The sequence below is a fragment of the Polypterus senegalus genome, chromosome 4, assembly GCF_016835505.1.
Source record: "Polypterus senegalus isolate Bchr_013 chromosome 4, ASM1683550v1, whole genome shotgun sequence".
NCBI classification, from domain to species: Eukaryota; Metazoa; Chordata; class Cladistia; order Polypteriformes; family Polypteridae; genus Polypterus; species Polypterus senegalus.
In genome coordinates, this window is record NC_053157.1 from 155,856,922 (window position 1) to 155,881,680 (window position 24,759).

At 35.4% G+C, this 24,759-nt stretch overlaps 1 protein-coding gene across 2 annotated transcripts in view; it reads right to left on the reverse strand.

The window, feature by feature from the left end:
* Window positions 1-24,759, reverse strand: part of tapt1b (transmembrane anterior posterior transformation 1b) — an 82,095-nt gene that overhangs the window by 42,476 nt on the left and 14,860 nt on the right. The window contains exons 3-4 of one of the 2 annotated variants that reach the window (XM_039751531.1): window positions 20,554-20,672; window positions 12,483-12,524 (exon numbers count right to left, since the gene is read on the reverse strand). In XM_039751531.1, the coding sequence (XP_039607465.1) occupies window positions 12,483-12,524; window positions 20,554-20,672 (161 nt within the window). The remainder of the gene's footprint in view (window positions 1-12,482; window positions 12,525-20,553; window positions 20,673-24,759) is intronic. The other variant, XM_039751532.1, reaches the window with a different exon arrangement.

A 24,759-nucleotide genomic window follows, 5' to 3' on the forward strand; every position in this document is an offset into this window, starting at 1 on the left:
ATTTATTTGAAAATTGGTGTAAACAAAAGTTTTTAATCATAAAGGCACTTTCTTTTTAAAAATTTGGGAACATTGTACTCACTGCTTCTCAGCAATCTGCAGCTCCTTTATTACGTAAGCAGAAAAATAGCCATGGTACAATTTAGGTACAATAATGCCAAAAAACTCTAATTATAATCAAATTACCAACCACTCAATGAAATTCACACCGAAACCTGTTGTACACTGCCACCATTCTTCACTGTTGGCTACAGACCTTCATCCATGTAGGACTCTCAAGATCTTCCATTGACAAACTGCCTCCTGTCTGATCAATTTTTTTAAAATTTGGACTTTTCAGTCCAAAGCACTTACAGCTATTGTTCAGCACCCCAGTCCCTGTTTTTTTATGCATAGGTTAGTCTCAGTGCATTTTCAGACTATGAAGACATGAAGAACAGTTATAACAAGACCTTTCCAGATTTTACAGGTGGGTTCCAGTGAGTTCAGATCTGATAGCAATGCTGGACACCTTTGGATGTCAAATAAACATGTATCTTTCCTCTGTGGTACTTGGTTTCTATGGCCAACCAATGCGTTTTTGGTACTCAGCCTTGCCTGCTTTCTTGTACATCTTCAGAAGAGTTTTGACAGTTCGGGAGATACCCTGCTGATGCAGGATGACCACTTTGTGTCATGTTGCTATGCTCACTCACAACATATACACAAATTCTTTAATCTCAAAGATGTTTATAGCTTAATATGTTACTTTCTTTAATGAAACAGAAAAAAAAAATCCCTTTACCATTTAATGTTATGAATAATGAATTCTTAGAAATCTGAAATTTGCTCTTTTTCTATTGCATCCAGGGTGCATAAGACTTTTGCACAATTCTGTATTATCTGTATGTAATTCGCTTTTCTATGGAAATGAAGAAAAGTAGAAAACAGCATTGAACGAAATGCCATCACACACTAAGCAAAGCCAATTTACAGTCACCAAGAACATTACAAAAATTTGATGAGAAAACTCCTAATAATCTGATTTCTCCAAAATAATATTGGGCCAAATTCTGATGATCTATCAGGTCCCACTGTCTACCGCATTATTTGGTAACTTATTCCACAAGTTTATAGTCATAAAAAAGTCGTGCTTATGCAAAACTTACCCTTTACAATTTTTCACCCATATCACAAAGTTCTTATTGAAGTAAAGTAACAGCTTTCATCCACAGTAGTATTCACCTTCATAATTTTTAACACTTCAAACATGTCTTTTCTTAATCTCTGTTTAAACTGAAAAAATGTTCAATTCCTTACATCGTTCCATGTTATTCATATTTCACAGTCCCATTGTCAGCCTGGTTGCTTTTCTCTTTAATTTCTCTAGCATGGAATTGTGTTCTTGCTGTTGTAACATGGAGAGTAAACACCTTTATACTTTAAGTATAATCTCCCTTAACTTGTATTCCCCATATTAGGCTGGATTATAGAGGGATATTTCAGACAAAATGAAGTAAATAAATAACTATGGAAATAAATAAATGTAATGTGAAAAGTGAATATAAATAAATAATAACAAAATAAATTTTAAATATAAATAATTAAATCCACTACAAAATATTTGTTTTATGTTGCTTATGTTGTTATGCACTTATTTATTTCACCAATTATTTCATTAAGACTTCATACAACATGAAAAACCCCTTGAAATGAAACATGTTATTCACAGCTCCTTAAAGTAAAGTAGTCACATTTTTTGCTATTGTTTATTTATCAACACAAACGTCCCTCACCACATTGTCACCCACTGTGTGAAGGACCTGACTTGATACTATGCAGTGCAGTGTGCCAGTCGAGTGTAATGGGCAGAAATAAGGAATAACTCGTGGAACTAAACAATCACCCCCACACATACACACACACACACACACAGTTAAAGCTAAAATAAGCCTGTAACCTTAATATTATTTTTCATTAGACCTTATTGTTTTACGTTGTGTGTGTCAAGCCAGAAGCAAAAAAGACGCTCACTGTGTATAAAACCTTGTGATGGCTGTGGTAGCTAAAATGAACATTGCTGACATATAGTACTTATTTGTTATTGGTTTTAATGTGAATAAACAAATCTGGAACAAATGTGAAAAAAGGAGGGAGAAATTTGGAAGAGTAAAGCACCATCAGTTTGTGACATGTGAAATTTTAATGAATTTAATTCCTCTATTGATATGTCCCTTTAATAAGTATTTTAAATAACTAATAATGTAAATATAAATTGTACAATAGCAAATGCTACATACAAACTGGGGCTACTGTTCAACTAAAAAATGGAATTGCAGTTAACTATACAATTAAAATTTTTAATTAAAATTAACTGCATTTTAATTGAAAATTTACATATTTCCTTCATTCATTATTAGATTTATATAAAAGGCAGAAATTAATTACTTCGTAATACAAAAAAGTTTTAATAACCATTAGGCATATTAAATTATTCCATGAAGTGTATTTAAAAGTTTTATGTAACAGAATGTTACAGTTGAAAGCTCAAAGTAAGCTTTTTTTTATTTTGAGCCATATCATAATTTAAATTAGTCTAACACTTTGATTGATTCTGTCAATAACAATAATTGTTCACAACATGAAGGAAGAAGGGAGCAGGAGACTGATATGCGAATTGGAGCAGCATCAGCAGTTAAGTGGATATTGTACTGGTTAGTCGTGGTGAAGAAAGAGTTGAGCCACATCCCTGTCCTCGCCTATGGTCATGAAAGCGACAGAAATGAGGATCCTTTACACTGTGTCTGGACCCTGCCTTGGAGGTAGTGTGAGAAATGGATAAGCAGCAGAAGATGAATGGATAGTAAGTTCAAGGGATGCTACTTTTTCTTAATTCCTTTTGTTTTTTTCCACTCAAGAGAATGCAATCTCAGCTCCTGAACTGGATAATCACAATGTTTTTTTCTACTCTTTTTTGTATTTAGCAGTCTGACCTCCAGTTGGTTACCAATCAGAAGAGTTCCTGTCAGCAGCTGGGAAATCCCAGCCTCAAAATGTGGTGCTGTCAATCATCACCTTAATACTCTCGATTCTGTAATGAAGGACGATCCCACATGTTCAACAAACAGCACACATAACACAGATTCTTGTATATTTATATTGCAGTACTACACCAGTACTATTATAGACTTGGATAACTTTGGCACTTGTAAAACACAGTCAAATTAACCAGTATTGATTTAATGCATTTAGGTGTTGTATAAAAAATAATTGTAAAAATTTTTAATGCATTAATAATAATAATAATAATACATTTTATTTATATAGCACCTTTCCCATGCGCAAGGCATTTACAGAATATAAGAAAGAATGGCAGGGTATACAGTGTATAGCATAGTACAAAGCAAATAAATAAATAAAGAAGATTAAGACAATAAATTCAGAGAAAGCCTAACAGACAACATAATTGATGGTCTCGCACACACACACAGGTTACATGAGCATCTTAACAGAGAAGTAAAATGAGAGAAGGGGAATGAAGTCAAGTAGAGCTAAAAGCCTTCCTGAACAGATGAGTTTTGAGATGTTTTTTAAAAGAATTCATGGAGTCAGCTGACCTGATTAATTTTGGTAGGTCATTCCAGAGTCTTGGCGCTATACAGCTGAAGGCCCTGTCACCCATGAAGTGTAGATTAGTGTGGGGCACAACAAGATTGCCAGAATCAGAGGACCTTAGTGGGCAGGCAGGCACATAGTGATGGAGAAGGTCACTGATGTAGTTTAGCGCAAAGTTATTTAAGGCTTTGTAGGTTATTAGTAGGATTTTATATTCCATTCTGTAAGACACAGGGAGCCAGTGAAGACGGTGCAGGATGGGTGTGATGTGCTCACTGCTGCTGGTTCGAGTAAGGACTCTTGCAGCCGAGTTCTGAATAAGCTGGAGTTGTGATATAAAATTAGAAGGGGCACCTGCCAACAGCGAGTTACAATAATCTATGCGGGATGTGATAAAAGCATGGACAAGTTTCTAAGCATTAGAAAAGGAGAGGAAGGAGCGAACACGGGATATGTTATGGAGGTGAAAGTAAGAAAGTTTCTTAATGTGATTTATGTGGGCGGAGTAAGAAAGGGAAGAATCAAAAATGACACCAAGATTCTTTGCAGTAGAGGCAGGTCTGATGAGATCACCACCAAGATTGACTGGGAAGGAGCTAATTTTATTAAGTTGCATTTTAGTCCCAGTTTGCAGGAGTTCAGTTTTCTTGCAGTTTAATTTTAAAGAGTTCTGCTCCATCCAGGTTTTAATTTCACGAATGCAGGTTGTGAGCTGAGAAAGCTCTGATGAAGTTCCACTTTTAACAATGAAGTAGAGTTGGGTATCATCTGCATAAAAATGATAGCCCAGTCCATAACTACGAATAATATGGCCAAGGGGAAGCATATAAATACAGAAGAGAAGAGGGCCGAGGACAGAGCCCTTGTGTGACTGGCGCCAAGCTGGATCTGCTGTTGCCAAGACTAACAAACTCTTGCCTATCAGTCAGATAGGACTTGAACCACTGGAGGGCAGTGCCAGAGATACCCAGCATGTTTTCCATTCTGGACAGTAGAATGTCATGTCTGACAGTGTCAAATGCTGCACTGAGGTCTAACAGAATTAATATGCTGGTTTGTCCAGAGTCTGCTGCCATAAGCAAATCATTGGTTACCCGTAGCAGAGCAGTTTCACAGCTGTGCTGTGCCCTGAAACCAGACTGAAAGGGTTCCATCAAGTTTTTAGTGGTTAAATTGCTTATGTTAACAGTGATGAGCCAGAAGAACCATTACAAACCTAACAGTGCGATTTTCTAAAAAAACAGACTTTAAAAACACTTTCTTATAAAAACAAGAGTTTGTTTAAATAACAACCTTAATTATCTTGGAATTTACTAATTCAACACTACGTATGTGATATGTTTGAATTTTTATTTTTATTTTAAGCATCATTTTTTAGTAACAAAAAAGAAACATAACAATATAAATAGTATACTACAAAAAAAGGCCAATGTAGTTTATTTAATGGAGGTACTTTTTTAAAATTTACTTTTCCAATGGAGGTATCCTTTAATAAAAATTCTGTTGAATGGGACATCATTTTTTTGTCGTTTTATCAGGTATTGTGATATTTCATTGGTACTGGTATTGAATACAAAAATTATGGTATTGTGATGTCCCTAGTTCTTAGAGCAACCCTAGATCCGAGAGATTCAGGCTAGAAAAATCTGTCCTAAAATTCATTGTGAAGGGTTGTGTTTAAGAAGCAGAATACGGTTTGTTTTACTAATAATAATACAAGCAAACCATTCAAAATAAATGTTTCACTGTAAAGATCAAAATATTTCTTGTATGTTGCTGTGCAGTTTTCTGTTAGCATTTTGTTTATTAAAAGATCAGTGTCATTTCAAAGAGTCCATAAAAAACAAACAGTTATGTGTACATTTGTGGAAAAAATATAGCAAGTTTTCCCATGGAGAAAATGTATCAATATGCGCAACAGCAGATTTTGGCGTGTCTTCATGTGAAAAAAAGAGCAATAAAATAAACGAGAGTTTGATAGCGGACTACAACCTGCTTTACGCTGCTGCAGAAAAAATCCAAACAAGATTTAGGGAGTATTCTACCACAAAAAAACTTTAAAAACACCAAAAAAAAAAAAAAAACAATAAAAACTCTTTTTAGTAAATTTCACATTTTATGATTGTGAAATCACATGTAAAACTGGTTTTAGCTAAGTTAAGTAAAACAAAACTTGACTGTTTATTTATAGCTTACAGTTTTAATTTGGTTCCCAATATACAGTATAATTACAAACCGATTAATACCACTGTCTTTTACAAAATGCTTTAATTGCTCATTGTTAACCATTAGATCAGTGCCTATACCTAACTCATATTTTACATTCTTTTAAAATAAATCATCAGACTTATAGAGAGTTTTCCCCTTGTATGCAATACAATGATTATTCTCTTTCATGTATCACAGATATTTACACATCAAATACTTCCTTACTGATGACAGCTTGTTACTTTCTATCAAATCTTGCAGTTATAGTGTCATTGTTGTTTAACATGACACTTCACATGGCATGGTGCTCAGGACAGAAAGATCAACTAGTTGAATAATTACTTGCTACTAAATCTACTGTTATTAAATTTTACTTCTATACAACAGAAACATTTTCTGAACTAATTCAGTTATAGACAGATCTGCAAGAACTCTGGAAAACACTCAACTAAACCTGTGGAACAAAATATATACTGTATCTAACAAAAAAGAAACTGCAAAACAGTAGGAAACTATTTACCAATCATTTACTAAACATAGTGAATATGCAGAAAAAATGCTTTACAAACAGCTCTTACTTAAATTACATTAGGTCGTATTTTGAACTTGTAGAAAAGTTTAATAAGATGATAAGATGTTAGCACATTACATATAAAAGAAGTCCTGAAACACTATTGCAGAAAAAAATAATATTGTTGGTACATAAGTAAAAAAAAATATATATATATATTTATATAGTGGTGTGAAAAACTATTTGCCCCCTTTCTGATTTCTTATTCTTTTGCATGTTTGTCACACAAAATGTTTCTGATCATCAAACACATTTAACCATTAGTCAAATATAACACAAGTAAACACAAAATGCAGTTTTTAAATGATGGTTTTATTATTTAGAAAGAAAAAAATCCAAACCTACATGGCCCTGTGTGAAAAGTAATTGCCCCCTGAACCTAATAACTGGTTGGGCCACCCTTAGTAGCAATAACTGCAATCAAGCGTTTGCGATAACTTGCAATGAGTCTTTTACAGCGCTCGAGGAATTTTGGCCCACTCATCTTTGCAGAATTGTTGTAATTCAGCTTTATTTGAGGGTTTTCTAGCATGAACCGCCTTTTTAAGGTCATGCCATAGCATCTCAATTGGATTCAGGTCAGGACTTTGACTAGGCTACTCCAAAGTCTTCATTTTGTTTTTCTTCAGCCATTCAGAGGTGGATTTGCTGGTGTGTTTTGGGTCATTGTCCTGTTGCAGCACCCAAGATCGCTTCAGCTTGAGTTGACGAACAGATGGCGGACATTCTCCTTCAGGATTTTTGGTAGACAGTAGAATTCATGGTTCCATCTATCACAGCAAGCCTTCCAGGTCCTGAAGCAGCAAAACAACCCCAGACCATCACACTACCACCACCATATTTTACTGTTGGTATGATGTTCTTTTTCTGAAATGCTGTTTTCCTTTTACGCCAGATGTAACAGGACATTTGCCTTCCAAAAAGTTCAACTTTTGTCTCATCAGTCCACAAGGTATTTTCCCAAAAGTCTTGGCAATCATTGAGATGTTTCTTAGCAAAATTGAGACGAGCCCTAATGTTCTTTTTGCTTAACAGTGGTTTGCGTCTTGGAAATCAGCCATGCAGGCCGTTTTTGCCCAGTCTTTTTCTTATGGTGGAGTTGTGAACACTGACCTTAATTGAGGCGAGTGAGTCCTGCAGTTCTTTAGACGTTGTCCTGGGGTCTTTTGTGACCTCTCGGATGAGTCGTCTCTGCGCTCTTGGGGTAATTTTGGTCGGCCGGCCACTCCTGGGAAGGTTCACCACTGTTCCATGTTTTTGCCATTTGTGGATAATGGCTCTCACTGTGGTTCGCTGGAGTCCCAAAGCTTTAGAAATGGCTTTATAACCTTTATCAGACTGATAGATCTCAGTTACTTCTGTTCTCATTTTTTCCTGGATTTCTTTGGATCTTGGCATGATGTCTAGCTTTTGAGGTGCTTTTGGTCTACTTCTCTGTGTCAGGCAGCTCCTATTTAAGTGATTTCTGGATTGAAACAGGTGTGGCAGTAATCAGGCCTGGGGGTGGCTACGGAAATTGAACTCAGGTGTGATACACCACAGTTAGGTTATTTTTAACAAGGGGCAATTACTTTTTCACACAGGGCCATGTAGGTTTGGATTTTTTCTCCCTAAATAATAAAACCATCATTTAAAACTGCATTTTGTGTTTACTTGTGTTATATTTGACTAATGGTTAAATGTGTTTGATGATCAGAAACATTTTGTGTGACAAACATGCAAAAGAATAAAAAATCAGGAAGGGGGCAAATAGTTGTTTTTCACACCACTGTATGCTACAACTCCAGGCAACATGCAAAAACAAGCCGAGCCATCGTCTAACTTATTCTGCAATTTCAGAAGCTGTTAAATACTTACAAAGCTGAAAAGCTGCAGGCCCAGATGGCTATCCAGCAGCATTTTATAAAGAAAAAAAAAGGTTAGATTAAGTCTGTCAATATTAGCCTGACAGAAAAAAGGCCCTACTTAAAAAATCCTTATCTGTCTAGCCCGAGAAATAAGAAAATCCCATGAGAATATGCATTCTATAAACCAATTTTGTCAGCCAAGCACCAGTATCAATTTCTTGCCAAGATTTTTGCAAACAGAATAAAGAAAGTACTTCTCTCTGCTACTTTCAAGATCAAACAGCATTTATCAACCACAGATATAAACAATCACATTTCCAATACTTGTTCATTGTAATCTATACACTAGTTGCAACAGAGTTCCCAGAGGTCCTGCCATCACTAGAAACATAACACACATTTGAAAAAAATAAATCGAGCTATTTATTTATAGCATTATGTATATTTTAGTTTGTAGCATAAATATCACTGGCTCTCAAGATTATCAAACCTTTTAAATGAGACCTAAAATATTTTTGGAAGTTCAGATTTATTTGATCAAGAATAAACTATTTCACGGAAATACATACTTGCATTTAAATGTTTCTTTAACTGCCTCCTCTTTCAATTATACTACTTTGTATGGGAAGTGAATATATATGGAAGAAATCACAAAAAGGAATTCAAATCTTGCTTGGCTAGATGCTAAGATGAAATTCTGCAATACTTCTGCATTAAATGTTCTGCTCAGTGCCTTATCTTTTACCAACCACTGTCAAAAAAGTAGATACTTGGTGGTTTAGTTTTTACATGTTACTGTGAAATCTTATGCCACTTCAAGATATAATCAAACTTTTCCACCTTACTTAAAATATGACTTTAATCTAAAATGGTGGTGTATTAAGACCAAAATATGACTTTAATCTAAAATGGTGGTGTATTAAGACCTTCAGAGACTTGAATATTAATAATGTTTGTATCGTTTGAACATTTCCTCAGCTACAAATTTTTATCAAAACTTTTTCCCCTATGGCTGGCAATTGTTTCATAAAAATAAAACCCTTTCCCAAAATGTTTAATCTTGCATGTTAATTTGTGGTGCAGGTTTTATTTTTAGTTACACTGTAGCATTTGAAGATCTTTGTCCTTTCAAAATGGTGCATGTGGAAATAATCAGAGGGACAATTTAATGGCATCAATCTCTATGAGCACAGACATATTTTTTTTTTCTCAGTTCAAACTGGCAGAAATTACCCAATCCAATACACTACTTGTGACAGGTGTCTTTTAATGCCCTGTTTACTAGGCCACTCCATCAAACAGCCTTGCAATCACAGCAAACCCTAGATCCATTATTAGGAGTAACATCTAATAGAATGTTCATGTTTAATGAACATTTTATTGTAATAACTTATACTATAATGTTAGGATGCCTTTTGTAACGTCTATTGCTCTATTAGAATAATCTAGACCAACCTACTGTTGGACAATGACAAAGTTATGCCCTATTCTACCAAAAATTAGAGACAATCCCATTAATCTATGAGGAATAACCTAAAAGTATTTCAAAACTGCCAAGAAGTTATCAATGCTGCCCTCAACTAACAGCACATACTGAACCTTTAGTACAAATCATTCAAAGATACTGGTAAGGTTACTAACTCTTCCATTTCTGTCTCTAAGTGAGTAGGAGAACCGGTATTTAAACATAATTATTAGAATTAATTATTAGATGAAATCCTTAAAATGCTCGTTTGTCTTATCTATAACTTGCAATGTAAGGAAACTTGTAAATCAATTAAAGTAAATTTAAAAAAAAGAAAATATATGATTTACCATTAAATTAATTATAATTTAGCAGTGTAATGTATATAAATTAGTTTTAGATAGGTTATGTTTGTATAAGAACATACCATCTACAAAGTGTATAGTTAATAATAAATAAAAATACAATTCTATGCTTTTTTAATATTTTTAACCTCTAGAAAACAAACCATGCTAGTCTTGCACAGGCATTCTTGGAAGTGAGTGTTTATATTGAGCCAAAATATTTCACCACAAAGATGTATGCAAGTGCACTAAAACATCCCAAGATTTTGTCCCAGGTTTAACAGTATGATTTTCTACCTTACCTCATGGCCTCTGCTGATGTACTTTAGAGCTTAAACATGCACAGAATGTTTACTAGCATAGCACGTAGCCAAAAAGCATGTAGGATCAGCCAAATTTATGCAAAAAAAGACAACTTCAAATTTGATTCACATTCCGACCACAGTGAAGAGTTACGAAATGGAATGTATTCATGCAAATGACAGAGTGAAGTTATCTAAACCATAAGTATATATTGTTAATCAACTGTATGGATTCTTTGTGCAAGCAGAAGATAATCCTTTTTAGCCAAAGAGGAACCATCATTGCTTACAAACCCAACAACAATCCAGCTACTGTAAAGCCATTTTCTTCTACTCTTGTTTTAAGCTTTTTATAACAATTTTTCATTTCTAAAAGTGATTCTAAACATACAAGTTCTCAGTGAAAGAAGGGGCAAGAAACTCCATCATAAAGGTTAAAAACAAATATAGCAACAAGATTACTAAAAATAAGAAGTCAGTCACTAAAATGAGAGAAGGGAAAAAAAGCTTGAAAATCGGTAGAAAGAAACTCTGATTATTTCCTGTATAGAAGAGAACCAAAATTTCATACCGTGTCTAAATTGAAAAAACTAGATTGTGCAAATAAACTTTCTGTAATTATAATATTGTGTTTGAATTTTTCACAGAATAAAGCTGAAATAACTCCAAGTAAGCATTTATATAACTCACGCTTCCTTAATCATTCTAATATCTCTGACATACAATATTTCATAGAAGTGATGATTTGATGAAACTTTCAAATTTTTATGCAGCAAAAATGATACTAGCTAAATATTCTTTTATACAAAACTTAGACTTGTATATTAATAAACAGTGAAGTTTTAACGGTTATGTTTGGTGAATTTGGTATGTTTGAGTAAACAAAAATGTTTCTTTTAAATTAGCATTAAGCAGTGCTACAAATATTCGACCACTGATCAAAAATGTCCAATTTTCACAACAAATCACTTGATCAGTGATCTGTAAATTGGCTGATGTCAAAAACTGTATTTTTAAGCATCTAATTCTGTATGCTTTATGGTCATTAGTTGCTGATCTACTTTATTTTAGGAAGAGTATATGTCTGCTTGTAGCCAGAACTCCCTGTAAACAAAAAGCAACCAGGCAGATTTCAGAAAAGAAAGTGGAGTAATAAACTGACAAAAATATGATCATTTGTCCTGTGCATAGAGTCGGACTGCAGACTAGATAAACTTGCAGTGGAAGAACGGGAGTCCTATTTACAGATATGTGCGTCTTTGTGAGAAATCAAAAGAGAAGCTGCTTTAATGAGTTCAGAAATTCTCATTTTATAATTTAATTAAAATCACCACTCCTTGTCTGAGTGTTCACAGTGAGCAAGCATGTGTTTAGTACAGCAGCTCATATTTTAAATAACAGAAAGCAAACAGAAAAGCATTTGCCTTCATGGCTAAGTAAACAATACTATTATCTTATAAGCTTGTTAAACATGTTATTATGTATCTATTTGATTAAAATATCAGGGGATTTTATTTATCTTAGTGTTTTTTTTTTATAGTCACCAAACAATAAGGGTGCAAAATTTAATTTGGTAATCAATAAATGAACAAATAAACATGAAGTCTGCAGTAAAAATACCAAGGGTAACTTCACTATATAAGGCTTACACATGGCTACTTAAACAAGAGCTTAGTGTAAAAAAATTTAAAAGTATAAAAAAAAAGAAAAATCGGAAACAGGAAATTATTGTAACATGAAATCAGTGATCAGTATCAGCTCTAAAAAATAAAAAAAAAATTAAAAAAAAAGCAAAAAAAAAACCCTGATTGGAGCATCTTTTATTACTATTTAATTACACTAATATGAAAAGAAATTAGTAGAGGCAACCTGAATTAATTAACTTTAATAATTAAGGTGCTCATCTACATTCTTAAAAGAAGAATTTAATAATCTAGAAAATTTTGCAAACAAGCCCAACAGTTTACAAACACACGCATACAAACTCATGACTACACAGCAACATTCAGTCAAATAGAATGTCAAAAAGACCAGCCTTTAGCAATAGCTCTAGGCCAAGCCAAACTGCAATTAAAACAGCAGCATTATGTTAAAGAACAACTAAAAGCAATGCATATGCCACTACTACGCAAGCAATCCATCTGTTCGTACCTGTTATTTTGCCTCTTTTTGCAGAAAGGGCATGTATTTGCCCTATAAACAGGAAAAGCAAAAGGGGAAAAAATACCAGAAGATTTAATTTTAGCAACAGAGAGCAATGCATACTGTGTCCAATAATTGAAGAAAATGTTTGATTTACATTGTGTTTGTTACATCTTAGAAATTAGAAAGAATGTCTGTATTTTTAGAACCTTGCTGATTTTTCTTAGGTACTGAGCTAAAGCCTCAAAATATAACCATCTAATTCAAAACTATACCCTGCTCACTTTAGCTGTTTGAAAAACTGTTGAATTCCAAAATATAACTCAGCACTTGAGGCATTAAAATAACACAAAATGCAAATTGCTGTGTACGTTATAATAATAAGTAAAGACTCAGGTTAGTGAAGGAATGTTTCAATATGTATCTGCAAAACGAAAAAGGTAAAGGTTATTCCCACACTGGAAAAAAGAAGAGAAGGTTAGAGATGTAACGTTTCAGCTATATAGCCTTCATCAGGTGTGTGCAGACCAAGTCAGTGTTATGGGGTTTGTAGCAAGTGATGAGGAACTTGAGTCTCATCGGAAATAGAATGCTATTTAACTATATATATAATCTGAACTAAATTTCACTGGATTATAATAGTGCAATCATCTTTAAAATGTCACTGAGGGCTAGGATAACGTCGGCCAACTAAAATGGACCGATTATTGTGACCAAAATGGTGACCTGTGCTGTGTGGCAGCAGTACCAACCACTACATCACTGTGCCTCCATCAGATCAAAGAAGAAAAAATGCAGTCAGAAATCATAGATTATGTCAAAAAAAAGCACAAATGCCGAAATTGTAGTCGAAAGTTAGAAAAAATACATAGCTCTGTTAAAGGCAGAAAATTCAAAGTGGTATGTCATGATTAAAGCTGCTGGCTCGTTCTATTTTTTGAAGTCGTGCTGAAGGCTCTCCAACTGTCTGTGCTAGTACTTTGTTCTTTTTCTTCTATTAAAAAAAAAAAGATAGAAACGTCTTGTAAATAGTAATAAAGCTTTCATTATTATTTCATGGAGACTACTCTGCCTGGGTGGTCAGGCCCCTTCAAGGTTTGTTTTTTATCTACACGTAGCTTATTATTATGTATGCACAGGGAACATGCCTCCTTCTCATATATTGACATGGAACTCGAATAGCGACATTTGGCTATAAGCACAGATAACTCGTCCTACAGAGTCTGTGATGCACACGATCAGCATTACATACCCGGAGGCATTCCCATCAATGTTGGCTGTTACATCTCCAGAGGATGGCGCACTGGCCTCACAAAGCATTATGCGGTGTTGGTATTTTAAAAAAAAAAAAAGATCAGTAAATTTGGCAAACAAGGGCGAACGTCAACGCAGCAAATGCTCTGCGAATAATGCTTTTGCGAAATTCACTGATCCAACACTAGTCAACATAATAACTACTGCAATTAATTGAAGTTCCAAAAGAATAAACAACAGGGGGGCCCGGACAATTATGGAGCCCTGGACGGCAGCACTTCTGCCACACCAGGAAGTGCTGCTGGAAAAGATACCAGGTACGCCCAGAGTGCTTCCAGGTGCAAGGGCAGCACTTCCGCCACACCAGGAAGTGTTGCCGGAAGAGCATCAGGAAGCACCTGGAGCACATCCGGGTGAAGTATAAGAGAGGCAGCCTTACTCCATTCGGGGAGCCAGAGGATGGAGCTTGCGATGGGAGGAGTGGAGCTGGCAGAAGGAAGTCTGAAGAGAAAGAGACTGCATTGAGGGTGAATTGGGCACTATATTGTGTGTGCATTGTGTTTTAGTGAATTAAAACGTGTGTTTTGGGACATTCGGTGTCTGCCTGTTTGTGTTCGGGTTCAAAGTCCACAACTTTAAATAAAATCTAATACCTGGAACCCATTCAGCCTACATCTACAGATCATGCATGTAATAACCACTCTGATAACTATCAGTTTCTCTCCTCTTATCATCATCATATTATCTAATCTTAAGAATTGTTTTGTTCCCTTTGTTCAAAAAAATTATTTTGCTCTAGAATAACAACTTCTTCCTGTCCTTATACTCATGTTTCATGCTTCTTCACTGCAAGGCTCAAATTTAAAGATTATTGTACTTTTAATGTTAGGATATTTAGAATCACAGTAAAGCTTCCTGAAATAATATTTTTTTGTTGGATGCACATATATGCAGATTCATACTGCTGCTGGCCTAGAATACACCACATACAGTTGCCCATGTGAGAAATGTGGTTGTGGCTTTGAGCCTTAGAACCAGTTCATGAACTGTGATTCAGCTGTTTTGGAGTGATGCATCATTACACCTAACAGCCCCAAGTCTCCAAATTACAACCACCCATCCAGAAGGAATTTTTGAAATGCAATGTGTGGTTCAGGTTTACATTACATGCAAAATGTCAATATTAAAAAAGATTAAAAATATTATTATTTTTGGACACTGCAAAAACACACAAACTGACAGATAAAATGTGACCAGGGGTTCAAATGAGAAACAGTGTGCAAAATTAATAATTAACATTAAATGATGATGAAAAATTCTAAAGGCAAATAAAGGGTATAACGATTTTATTTATATAAATTAAGAAGACAACAATGTGTCAAAGCAATTTTTATGTCACTGTCTCACACACCAACTCACACAAAGGCATCTTTAAGTTACCACAAATGCTTGTCCATTTCTAAGTAGCACTTTCAATGATTTCACTTCAGACTGTACAGTAGACCCCGCGAAATTGCGGTTCAGAGTTCGCGGCCTCAGTCATTCGTGGATTTTTCCTTAGAACCTAACTAATAACTGTTAGTGGAAACCGCAAATATCCTCCCCAATTTTTATGGCTTTTTTCGTGGCAATACTGTACTGTAGGGAAAACAGGAAGCAGCTGTAGAGAAAACCGCAACTTGGGATAGTGAAAGTAGCCAATAGAATTTGAAACTGCAAATCCCAGCAGTCCCTGCAGTGGCTCTAATTGGTCTTCTGCTTAGGGTGCTGGGGCTGTTGAGGTCAAAGGATGTCAGCATGGCTTTTAAAAAGGGGGCTGGTGACCAAAAGCAAAAAAAAAAAAAAGTTTTTGTAATTTGTGTTTCAAGTTCCTGTCCGTCTGCCTTCTGTTGGGTTACTTGTAATTAATTTTGTCCTGGATCATTTCATGCGTCTGGATTGTCTGTCTGTGTACATGAGGGCTGTAAGTGGATTCATGGCCATTCTGCAAAGAAAGGAGCACTCTTGAACCTGTCCACTCATCTTCATCATTTCAGGAACTGCTGGTAGGGCTATCTGTACATTTCCATTCAACGTGCGAACCTCTGGACTATCTATTTTCATCATTACATTTCATCTGTTGCCGTTTTTCATTAACTTTTTCATGATTTACTGTGTGTGTTTTGTTTGTGCTTTGTTGAATTTGATGTGTAATCGCCGTAAGGGGAACAGGGGTGGTATCTTTGTTTTCTTATTTCATTTGTTTTAATTACATTCTTTATTTGCTGTTTGAATACCGGTTTGCTTTGTTTTTGTCTCTGTTTGTGAGTGTGCGTGTCGGGTCAATGCTGGAATCTCCACCATAAAAATAAATAAATCAATAAATAAATAAATTGCGGCTTCTCAAGTGACGCTATGCTTACTTAAAAGCCTGAACCGTACCTGTCCTTTCTGGCTGATTGCTTTGTTTCTCTCTCCTCCCCCAGACATTCTCTGCTACTATGATGTTTGTCTATTGTTTAATCATTAACTAACTGCATGCTGAGCACCTTTTACTTCTGAAAGAGACTTTTGTTTGAAAAGTTTGAATAAAGTTCCTGTCTCTACAATATCCTTTTTTTGTGTGCAATTCTGTGACCCAAGCTGCACTAAGACTAGCCTTCAAGCATCAGCGCTTACCTCTGTGTGCTTTCATACAGCCAGTTTAAGTGCAGTTGGCTCAGTGATTTACATACATGGCGTCAGTTGCACTTTGTACATATTGTTCCAGTAGTTTTTTTTTAAATAGATTTTACAGTTCATTAGCAGTGTGTAAAATGATCAGTGCTGCAGTAATTTTGATGCTCTTTGCATGAAAAAAAAATGTGTTCCATTAAAATTTCACTTTTTCTTTGTTAATTTTGATGTTTACTTAAAGTGCAGCAAAAAAGTATTTGGCATCCAGGGATGAATTAACCCAAAAGTATGTGGCAGTTTAACGGTTAAAGCCCCAAGATGCTGCTGAAACGAGCTGCACCGTCTAAGGCTTCTGGCAATGAAAAAGTGCTTGCATGAATTACAGTACATATAGCGGTAATATCGGTATTTTACATTCTAGCACTACAGGAGACATAGCAGTACAGTATACAGGTTTATCTTTACACTCTTTATTTTTAGGTAATGTATTAAGCTGAGTTTGTAATTAAAGTGTTTTGGGGGCATATTTAGGGTTTAAAATATGAAAATATGCTTTTTTTTCCCCATCCAAAATTCATGGTTTTTCACAATTTGCGGGTGCTCTAGGAACATAACCCCCGCGAATTTTGGGGGTGTACTGTATTTGTAAAGTTTTCCAAAACAAGCCCAGTAAGACTTAAGCTTTAATGCTGATTTGTTTAGTTTAACACATAACACTCAATTGTAGTTTATAGACTGAGGGCATAATAAATCCCACTAGAGATACAAATACAGTGGAACCTCGGTTCACGGTTTGATTAACTATTTGTGCTTAAAAATCTTTAAAAAATATGTATATTTACATACAGTTCATTTGGTCTGGAACGGATTAATTGTATTTACATACAATCCTATGGGGGAAATTACTTCGGTTCATGACCAATTCGGTTTACGACCAGAGTTTTGGAACGAATTATGGTCGTAAACCGAGGTTCCACTGTATCCAGAAAACATCTTAATTGTGGGTCAATGATACAGTGTGTTTTTGATACATCTTTACTAACTATAGTTGTAATTTACAAGGAAAGTAACATAAACGAACCAGAAGATGTAACAACCACAATGTTAATTTTTCTAGATTGGACAACCTCTCCAACTCCTTATCTCTGACTATTATACTGACAGGGCTGTTTGCAACTATAAGAAAATTACAAGAGATAGAATTTGCCAAATAAGAGGAGTAGCAGTATGTAGAAAAGACATATGTTCTGTATTTATTTGTAAAATAAAAGAATGCAAGTTGGTAAAAAGAAATCTAAATCACTCATAAGTGTATATGTGTTTATCAGGAATCTATACTAATAAAAGGCAAAGTCCTCACTGACTGACTGACTCACTCACTCATCACTAATTCTCCAACTTCCCGTGTAGGTGGAAGGCTGAAATTTGAAAGGCTCATTCCTTACAGCTTACTTACAAAAGTTAGGCAGGTTTCATTTCGAAATTCTATGCGTAACGGTCATAACTGGAACCTACTTTCGTCCATATACTGTATACGGCCATAGCCTGCAGCTCGGTCGCCGTATGAGGCGGAGTTGCGTCTCGCATCATCATGCCTCCCACATAATTGAGCGCCTGCCCATATAAGGTAAATGTTTGTGGGTCAAGGACTGTGCTTAGCATATTCTTAAGTGCAGCTACTGCGGAAACCCTCCCTCAGTGAAAGTGCAAGAGAAACTTTTAAGTGCAGGGTCTGAGCTAAAATTAAATAAAGCTGTGAACATCGCAAGATCGCACAAGATATTCGCGAGATACAAGTTTAATGAGAAGACGCAGGGTATAAAGCCTCAATGCTAAAGACCTGGCGAAGTCATGGAGAACATGGAAGACGAGTTTACATTATACACAGAACGTGCAATGCCGGAGGCAGAGGAAAACACTAAGGTCAGATTATTTCGTTAAATAATTCCAAATAGTCTGTCCGCTTCCTTTCACAGCTTTTCCGATGGTTGTGCTGCTTCCAGACATGTATTTTTGCATTAAAGCATTTAACCAATCACATTTCAGCCATCATTTGTTGCCAGGCAGAGAGGCCTTCACAATCCGTTCTGCAGGCCCTCTAACACATAATAAATGTCGATTAAACTGTTGCTTCAACCAATCACATTTGAGTTGGTGTCAGTAGGGCCCTCTAGCAGGCGTACGGCAACGTCACCATACTCAGACTCATTGATTGGATAGAAGCCGATATGAGGAACTCTACGAGGTCACTGAACACACTGCAGACGCTTTGAGCGCAAGATCCTCGCGCACATTCAGACGGAGCACTACTGAAGGCCTAGGTGTGAAATGCACAGTCCACCACTGGACCAGATGATACGTAAATTTGATGAACATTACAACCCGAAAATAAACAAAACTGTAGAGAGGTTCAGATTATACTTCTCCCAGTGCATCTCTCTAAATCCTCCATTCGGGAACATTATCATAAGGCTTAACAATCTTATTGTTACACCTTCTACGTGCACCGAACCGTCCTTATTACGAAGTCTTCCTTGCTTTACCGCTGGCTACTTCTTTCCATTCACCTTCCTAGCTCTTTATTTAAACAGTTTTCCTTCTCACTTTTCCGCTCCTTTGCTGTCTTCTTCCCTTTCGTTCAAAATACATTCCTCCTTGCCTTTTTACAGACAGCTCCCCTTACGTCACACCATGTTACATTTAGCACAAGTTAATACCGGGAATGCCCGTTAAACATTTTACATTCACGAGTAGCGTTTTGCGTAGTGAACAGTTTGATGAATGAAACCTGTTATCTTTACAACGGTTGACAAACACGAAATGTAACTTCAAAACAACACGTCCTCCAAATACGAACCTGATTGAAAGAAATAATGATAATCAAATCCTTGATGACAGCAACACTCATAACAGTGACAAAGCAATTACATTGACAATCACGTTATGTTATTTTTAAAATGTTTCCTTTTCTTTTTCATAACTTCTTTAACACACTACTTCTCCGCTGCGAAGTATATGTGTGTTTATCAGGAATCATTTGATAAAACAAGAGCCTTAGCTGTTAGTTAATTCTAATCCAGGGAATGAGGCACAAATTCCACCTCTCTTTTAGTAAACCCCACCTCAGTCAGCCTAACCCAAGAAAGCTGTTTTACTCAATTAGCTGTTCTGACTTTTATCTAACTGTAAGTGTTCATCTTGTGATAGGTTCACCATACTTCACCAAAGATTACTTGCACATTCACATGCTGTTCTATTTGGTACAGTTCAATGAAAAGATCTAACTCACTGATTTATTCATTTCATCATGTAACAGCAAGTTCAACCCAACCCTACCACCATCCTAAGCAGGAAAATAAAAGTAGATTCAAAAGGCCTCTATATGATAAGCATGTTTTAAGTGTACTATAAAGGAAATTGAATGTGATAACCATACCCATAGTTTGTATGTTACTTCATCATTTTTTTGTTTATGCATTTTGATGAACTATTCAGGGAATCAGCTTACTTATGTTTTACTGAGAGCTGGATAACCAAGGAACTATTCAGAAGGAGTATGTTTCCTGACTTGTTCATTGTTTAGCTCACTACTGTTATCACTTTAATTTTGCATACACTATCATAAAATTTTTAAAGTGACATAGTTTAAGGTTAAGGATCAGCTTTAATGTGACTTGGAGAGAATCCATTAATGTACAGAGCAAAGCTATGACCAGTAAGGATGATTCATGTTCCTTGTGGATGAAGGAAATAATGATATCATCCAGCCTAATGGTGGGAAGTAGAAATATTTATTTACAAATGTGAATAGCTAACAACAGTTTTCAGTTAGTTTAAAATAAACTAATATATCTATAAAAATGTATGTAAAGTGCTAAACTAATGCATTTATTAGGTCTATGAATTAATTGAAATTTAATTGTGCTACCCTCTAGCACTCTAAATACTGTTGGTAGACAGAAAAATTATTATCTGAGCAGCATTACTTCTATTTTTTGATAAGGAAACAAATCTATGAAACACTCTTAGTTCAATTTAAATATGTCAAGTGCTAAAACAAACTTTCAATATTGTGTCTTTCTAGTTAAAAGAAAAAAAAAACATCAATGGTGGAACATGCAAATCTCCAAACATGACACCAAAGAGTGCTCCACTGCCTCTATTTACTTACTTTAGTCCACAGCATGGCAAGGTGAGCAGTCTAATCAGAGCTAGAATCACTCGCATTGGAAGGAGTGTGAAGACGTACAAAAATGCATCAAGGCATAGGAAGAATCCAAAAAGCATCAACTGCAATACAAAAAATCATGAATTTTAATTACATATACATAGTGGACTGGCGCCCTGCCCAGGGTTTGTTTCCTGCCTTGCGCCCCGTGTTGGCTGGGATTGGCTCCAGCAGACCCCTGTGACCCTGTAGTTAGGATATAGCGGGTTATATATGAAAATTAAATAATGATAATCACATTTTAACATAATAATAATTTAAGTTTCATAATAATTACTGTTATAATTAACTAAGAAGTATGAGAAACTGTGATTAAACTTAATTCAGCAGTACTGTAATGCAACATAAACCATGTAAAACACACACACACGTATATATATTTACAGTGGTGTGAAAAACTATTTTCCCCCTTCCTGATTTCTTATTCTTTTGCATGTTTGTCACACAAAATGTTTCCGATCATCAAACACATTTAACCATTAGTCAAATATAACACAAGTAAACACAAAATGCAGTTTTTAAATGATGGTTTTTATTATTTAGCGAGAAAAAAAAATCCAAACCATGGCCCTGTGTGAAAAAGTAATTGCCCCCTGAACCTAATAACTGGTTGGGCCACCCTTAGCAGCAATAACTGCAATCAAGCGTTTGCGATAACTTGTATGAGTCTTTTACAGCGCTCTGGAGGAATTTTGGCCCACTCATCTTTGCAGAAATGTTGTAATTCAGCTTTATTTGAGGGTTTTCTAGCATGAACCGCCTTTTTAAGGTCATGCCATAGCATCTCAATTGGATTCAGGTCAGGACTTTGACTAGGCCACTCCAAAGTCTTCATTTTGTTTTTCTTCAGCCATTCAGAGGTGGATTTGCTGGTGTGTTTTGGGTCATTGTCCTGTTGCAGCACCCAAGATCGCTTCAGCTTGAGTTGACAAACAGATGGCCGGACATTTTCCTTCAGGATTTTTTGGTAGACAGTAGAATTCATGGTTCCATCTATCACAGCAAGCCTTCCAGGTCCTGAAGCAGCAAAACAACCCCAGACCATCACACTACCACCACCATATTTTACTGGTGGTATGATGTTCTTTTTCTGAAATGCTGTGTTCCTTTTACACCAGATGTAACGGGACATTTGCCTTCCAAAAAGTTCAACTTTTGTCTCATCAGTCCACAAGGTATTTTCCCAAAAGTCTTGGCAATCATTGAGATGTTTCTTAGCAAAATGTTCTTTTTCCTTAACAGTGGTTTGCGTCCTGGAAATCTGCCATGCAGGCAGTTTTTGCCCAGTCTCTTTCTTATGGTGGAGTCGTGAACACTGACCTTAATTGAGGCAAGTGAGGCCTGCAGTTCTTTAGACGTTGTCCTGGGGTCTTTTGTGACCTCTCGGATGAGTCGTCTCTGCGCTCTTGGGGTAATTTTGGTCGGCTGGTTACTCCTGGGAAGGTTCACCACTGTTCCATGTTTTTGCCATTTGTGGATAATGGCTCTCACTGTGGTTTGCTGGAGTCCCAAAGCTTTAGAAATGGCTTTATAACCTTTTACCAGACTGATAGATCTCAATTACTTGTGTTCTCATTTGTTCCTGAATTTCTTTGGATCTTGGCATGATGTCTAGCTTTTGAGGTGCTTTTGGTCTACTTCTCTGTGTCAGGCAGCTCCTGTTTAAGTGATTTCTTGATTGAAACAGGTGTGGCAGTAATCAGGCCTGGGGGTGGCTACGGAAATTGAACTCAGGTGTGATACACCACAGTTAGGTTATTTTTTAACAAGATGATCTGATGTTACTTTTTCACACAGGGCCATGTAGGTTTGGATTTTTTTTCTCCCTAAATAATAAAAACCATCATTTAAAAACTGCATTTTGTGTTTACTTGTGTTATATTTGACTAATGGTTAAATGTGTTTGATGATCAGAAACATTTTGTGTGACAAACATGCAAAAGAATAAGAAACCAGGAAGGGGGCAAATAGTTTTTCACACCACTGTATATATAAAATGCAACATTTCTCAATCATCAACAAAACACAATTTCTCATTCAGTTAAAAAAATCAAATTTGGTAGGATTATACACCTAGATCAGTAGATATCCACTAAGAAAGGACATTTTGATATATCAATATTTAGTGGTTAAAAACTGCTCCTACAATAGTAAAACTACATACTCAAAAATCTCAAAAAACACTTTAATTGAAATGTGGTGACATTGTAGAAAAATAAAATTAACAGACCACAATGGAATAGAATGAAGATTCTTTTTATAACTGTTAGAGATGCTGCTTTTCAGAATGTGACACAAAGAGAACAAGATAATGCTTTAAGTGAATAAAAGAAATTTGTAACTTTTATTGTTCTTTTTTTTGGTACACATTTATTCAAAGTCACTATTATGATAAGGCAGTACTAATTTTACCTTTTGATGCCAATTTACAGTTGAGAATTTTAGCAGTTTTTAGTTTTACAGTAATCAAATTTAAATAACCTTTACTGCTTTTGATGATATGCTATAATACAGAATTCTTTGCAACAAAGAAAAAACCCATACCTGAGGCATAAGTTTAGTACAGTTCGCTTGCTACCATTCTATGATACTTATGAGGTGTGCATTGCAAGGTTAGAATTTGCAGTTTACTCTATATTTTATTTCACTTTCCATTGTTTTCCATTGTGTAAGTTTATTTGGGTTTTATTTCAGTTTTAATTAGTTCCAATTTTTATTTGCTTTAACCCTAGAAAACCTGTAACAGTACAAGATTATAAATCAAAGAGATACTTTAAAATCTGACCATTTTTACAGGATGTGCTTAGTGAAGACAGAAATATAGATCAGATTACAAAAAATACAACTAAATGTAAAATGGGTTTTAGGTTTTAGATGAAGTCTCCCCTGATAGGAGTAAAAACAGAATTTATTATAGTTCAATAACATAATATACTCTCTTATATTCCAATGGCAAACAATAGAATGCAGATGGATAAAAAAAAATACAGTTTTACCTGACAGCTTGGGGTAATAGCAATAAAACAACGTAAGGGGGTATTGAAGACAGCCACTTTATTGGATGGAAATATAAATAGTCCTCACATTATATTCAAAACAATAGCTAAAGTGACCAAACAAGAATTACACTATAAAGTAAATGTCATTGTAAAATTTTGAGTATTAGTTGTATAAATTCATTTAACACTATATAATAATACTGCAGACCATGCAATATTCATCAAGAATAAAGAATATTTGCACTGTGATGCTCCACATTCCCAACAGTCTTATTTTACAAGAGTCATCTTTTAGTTTGTGATCTACGTGGAAATTCTAAGCTACTATGCTGCTTTATATCTATCAAGACATCACTCAGCTTTCTAACCACACCATTTTACTCACAAGTGGGAAGGAATTTGGTCTTATTCTGGTAGCACAGTATTGACAGTTCTTCTCCAACACCTCAAGGACAGCATGTTAGGTTAACCCGTATTAATGAGTGCAGATAATTTATGGGTGTTGGGTAAGTTTGTAGGACAGGGCACCCTATGTGAAAGACAGGATAAAGACCTGGTAATGATGGTCTAAACTGGCAGCAGGTTTGTGGTTTTGTAATCTGCTTACTATATAAATTGTGTTTATTCCTGTTTATTCCTATGTGTATCCATCATTTTTAAATGTTTGCTTAATAAAGCTGTCATTTTTAGAAAACGTAGAAAAGTGTTAACAGTGTGCCTTGCTAGGGTGTTTCATACTTCTGTGTTTCCTTACTTTATTTCTGCATGTAGTGGGGTTGGTAGAATTCTGGTAAAATGTAAAAGGAGTTGGGAGTGGGATCATTGAAGATGGCAGCAGTACTCAAGAAAAGGGTTTTCATCTTTCTCAGTTTGTAACGTGGCATCATTATCTATTTGTTCAAGAGAATATGAATAGTCTGATATATTTTCTTCTGTTTGTTCATCGACTATTACTCATTTTCTTTGCGATGCTAAAAGGATAGCCAGCCTTGAAAAATAAATTGCTTGGATACAGTCACTGTTTGCAAAAAAGAAAATAGTTTCCACTATGCTCAGACCTTGTCAAGTTAAATATTGTAAGAAAGAATTTAGCTTGGAGCAAACAAAAATGAAAAAATAAAAAAGCACAAAAACCTACAGTTCAAAAGGA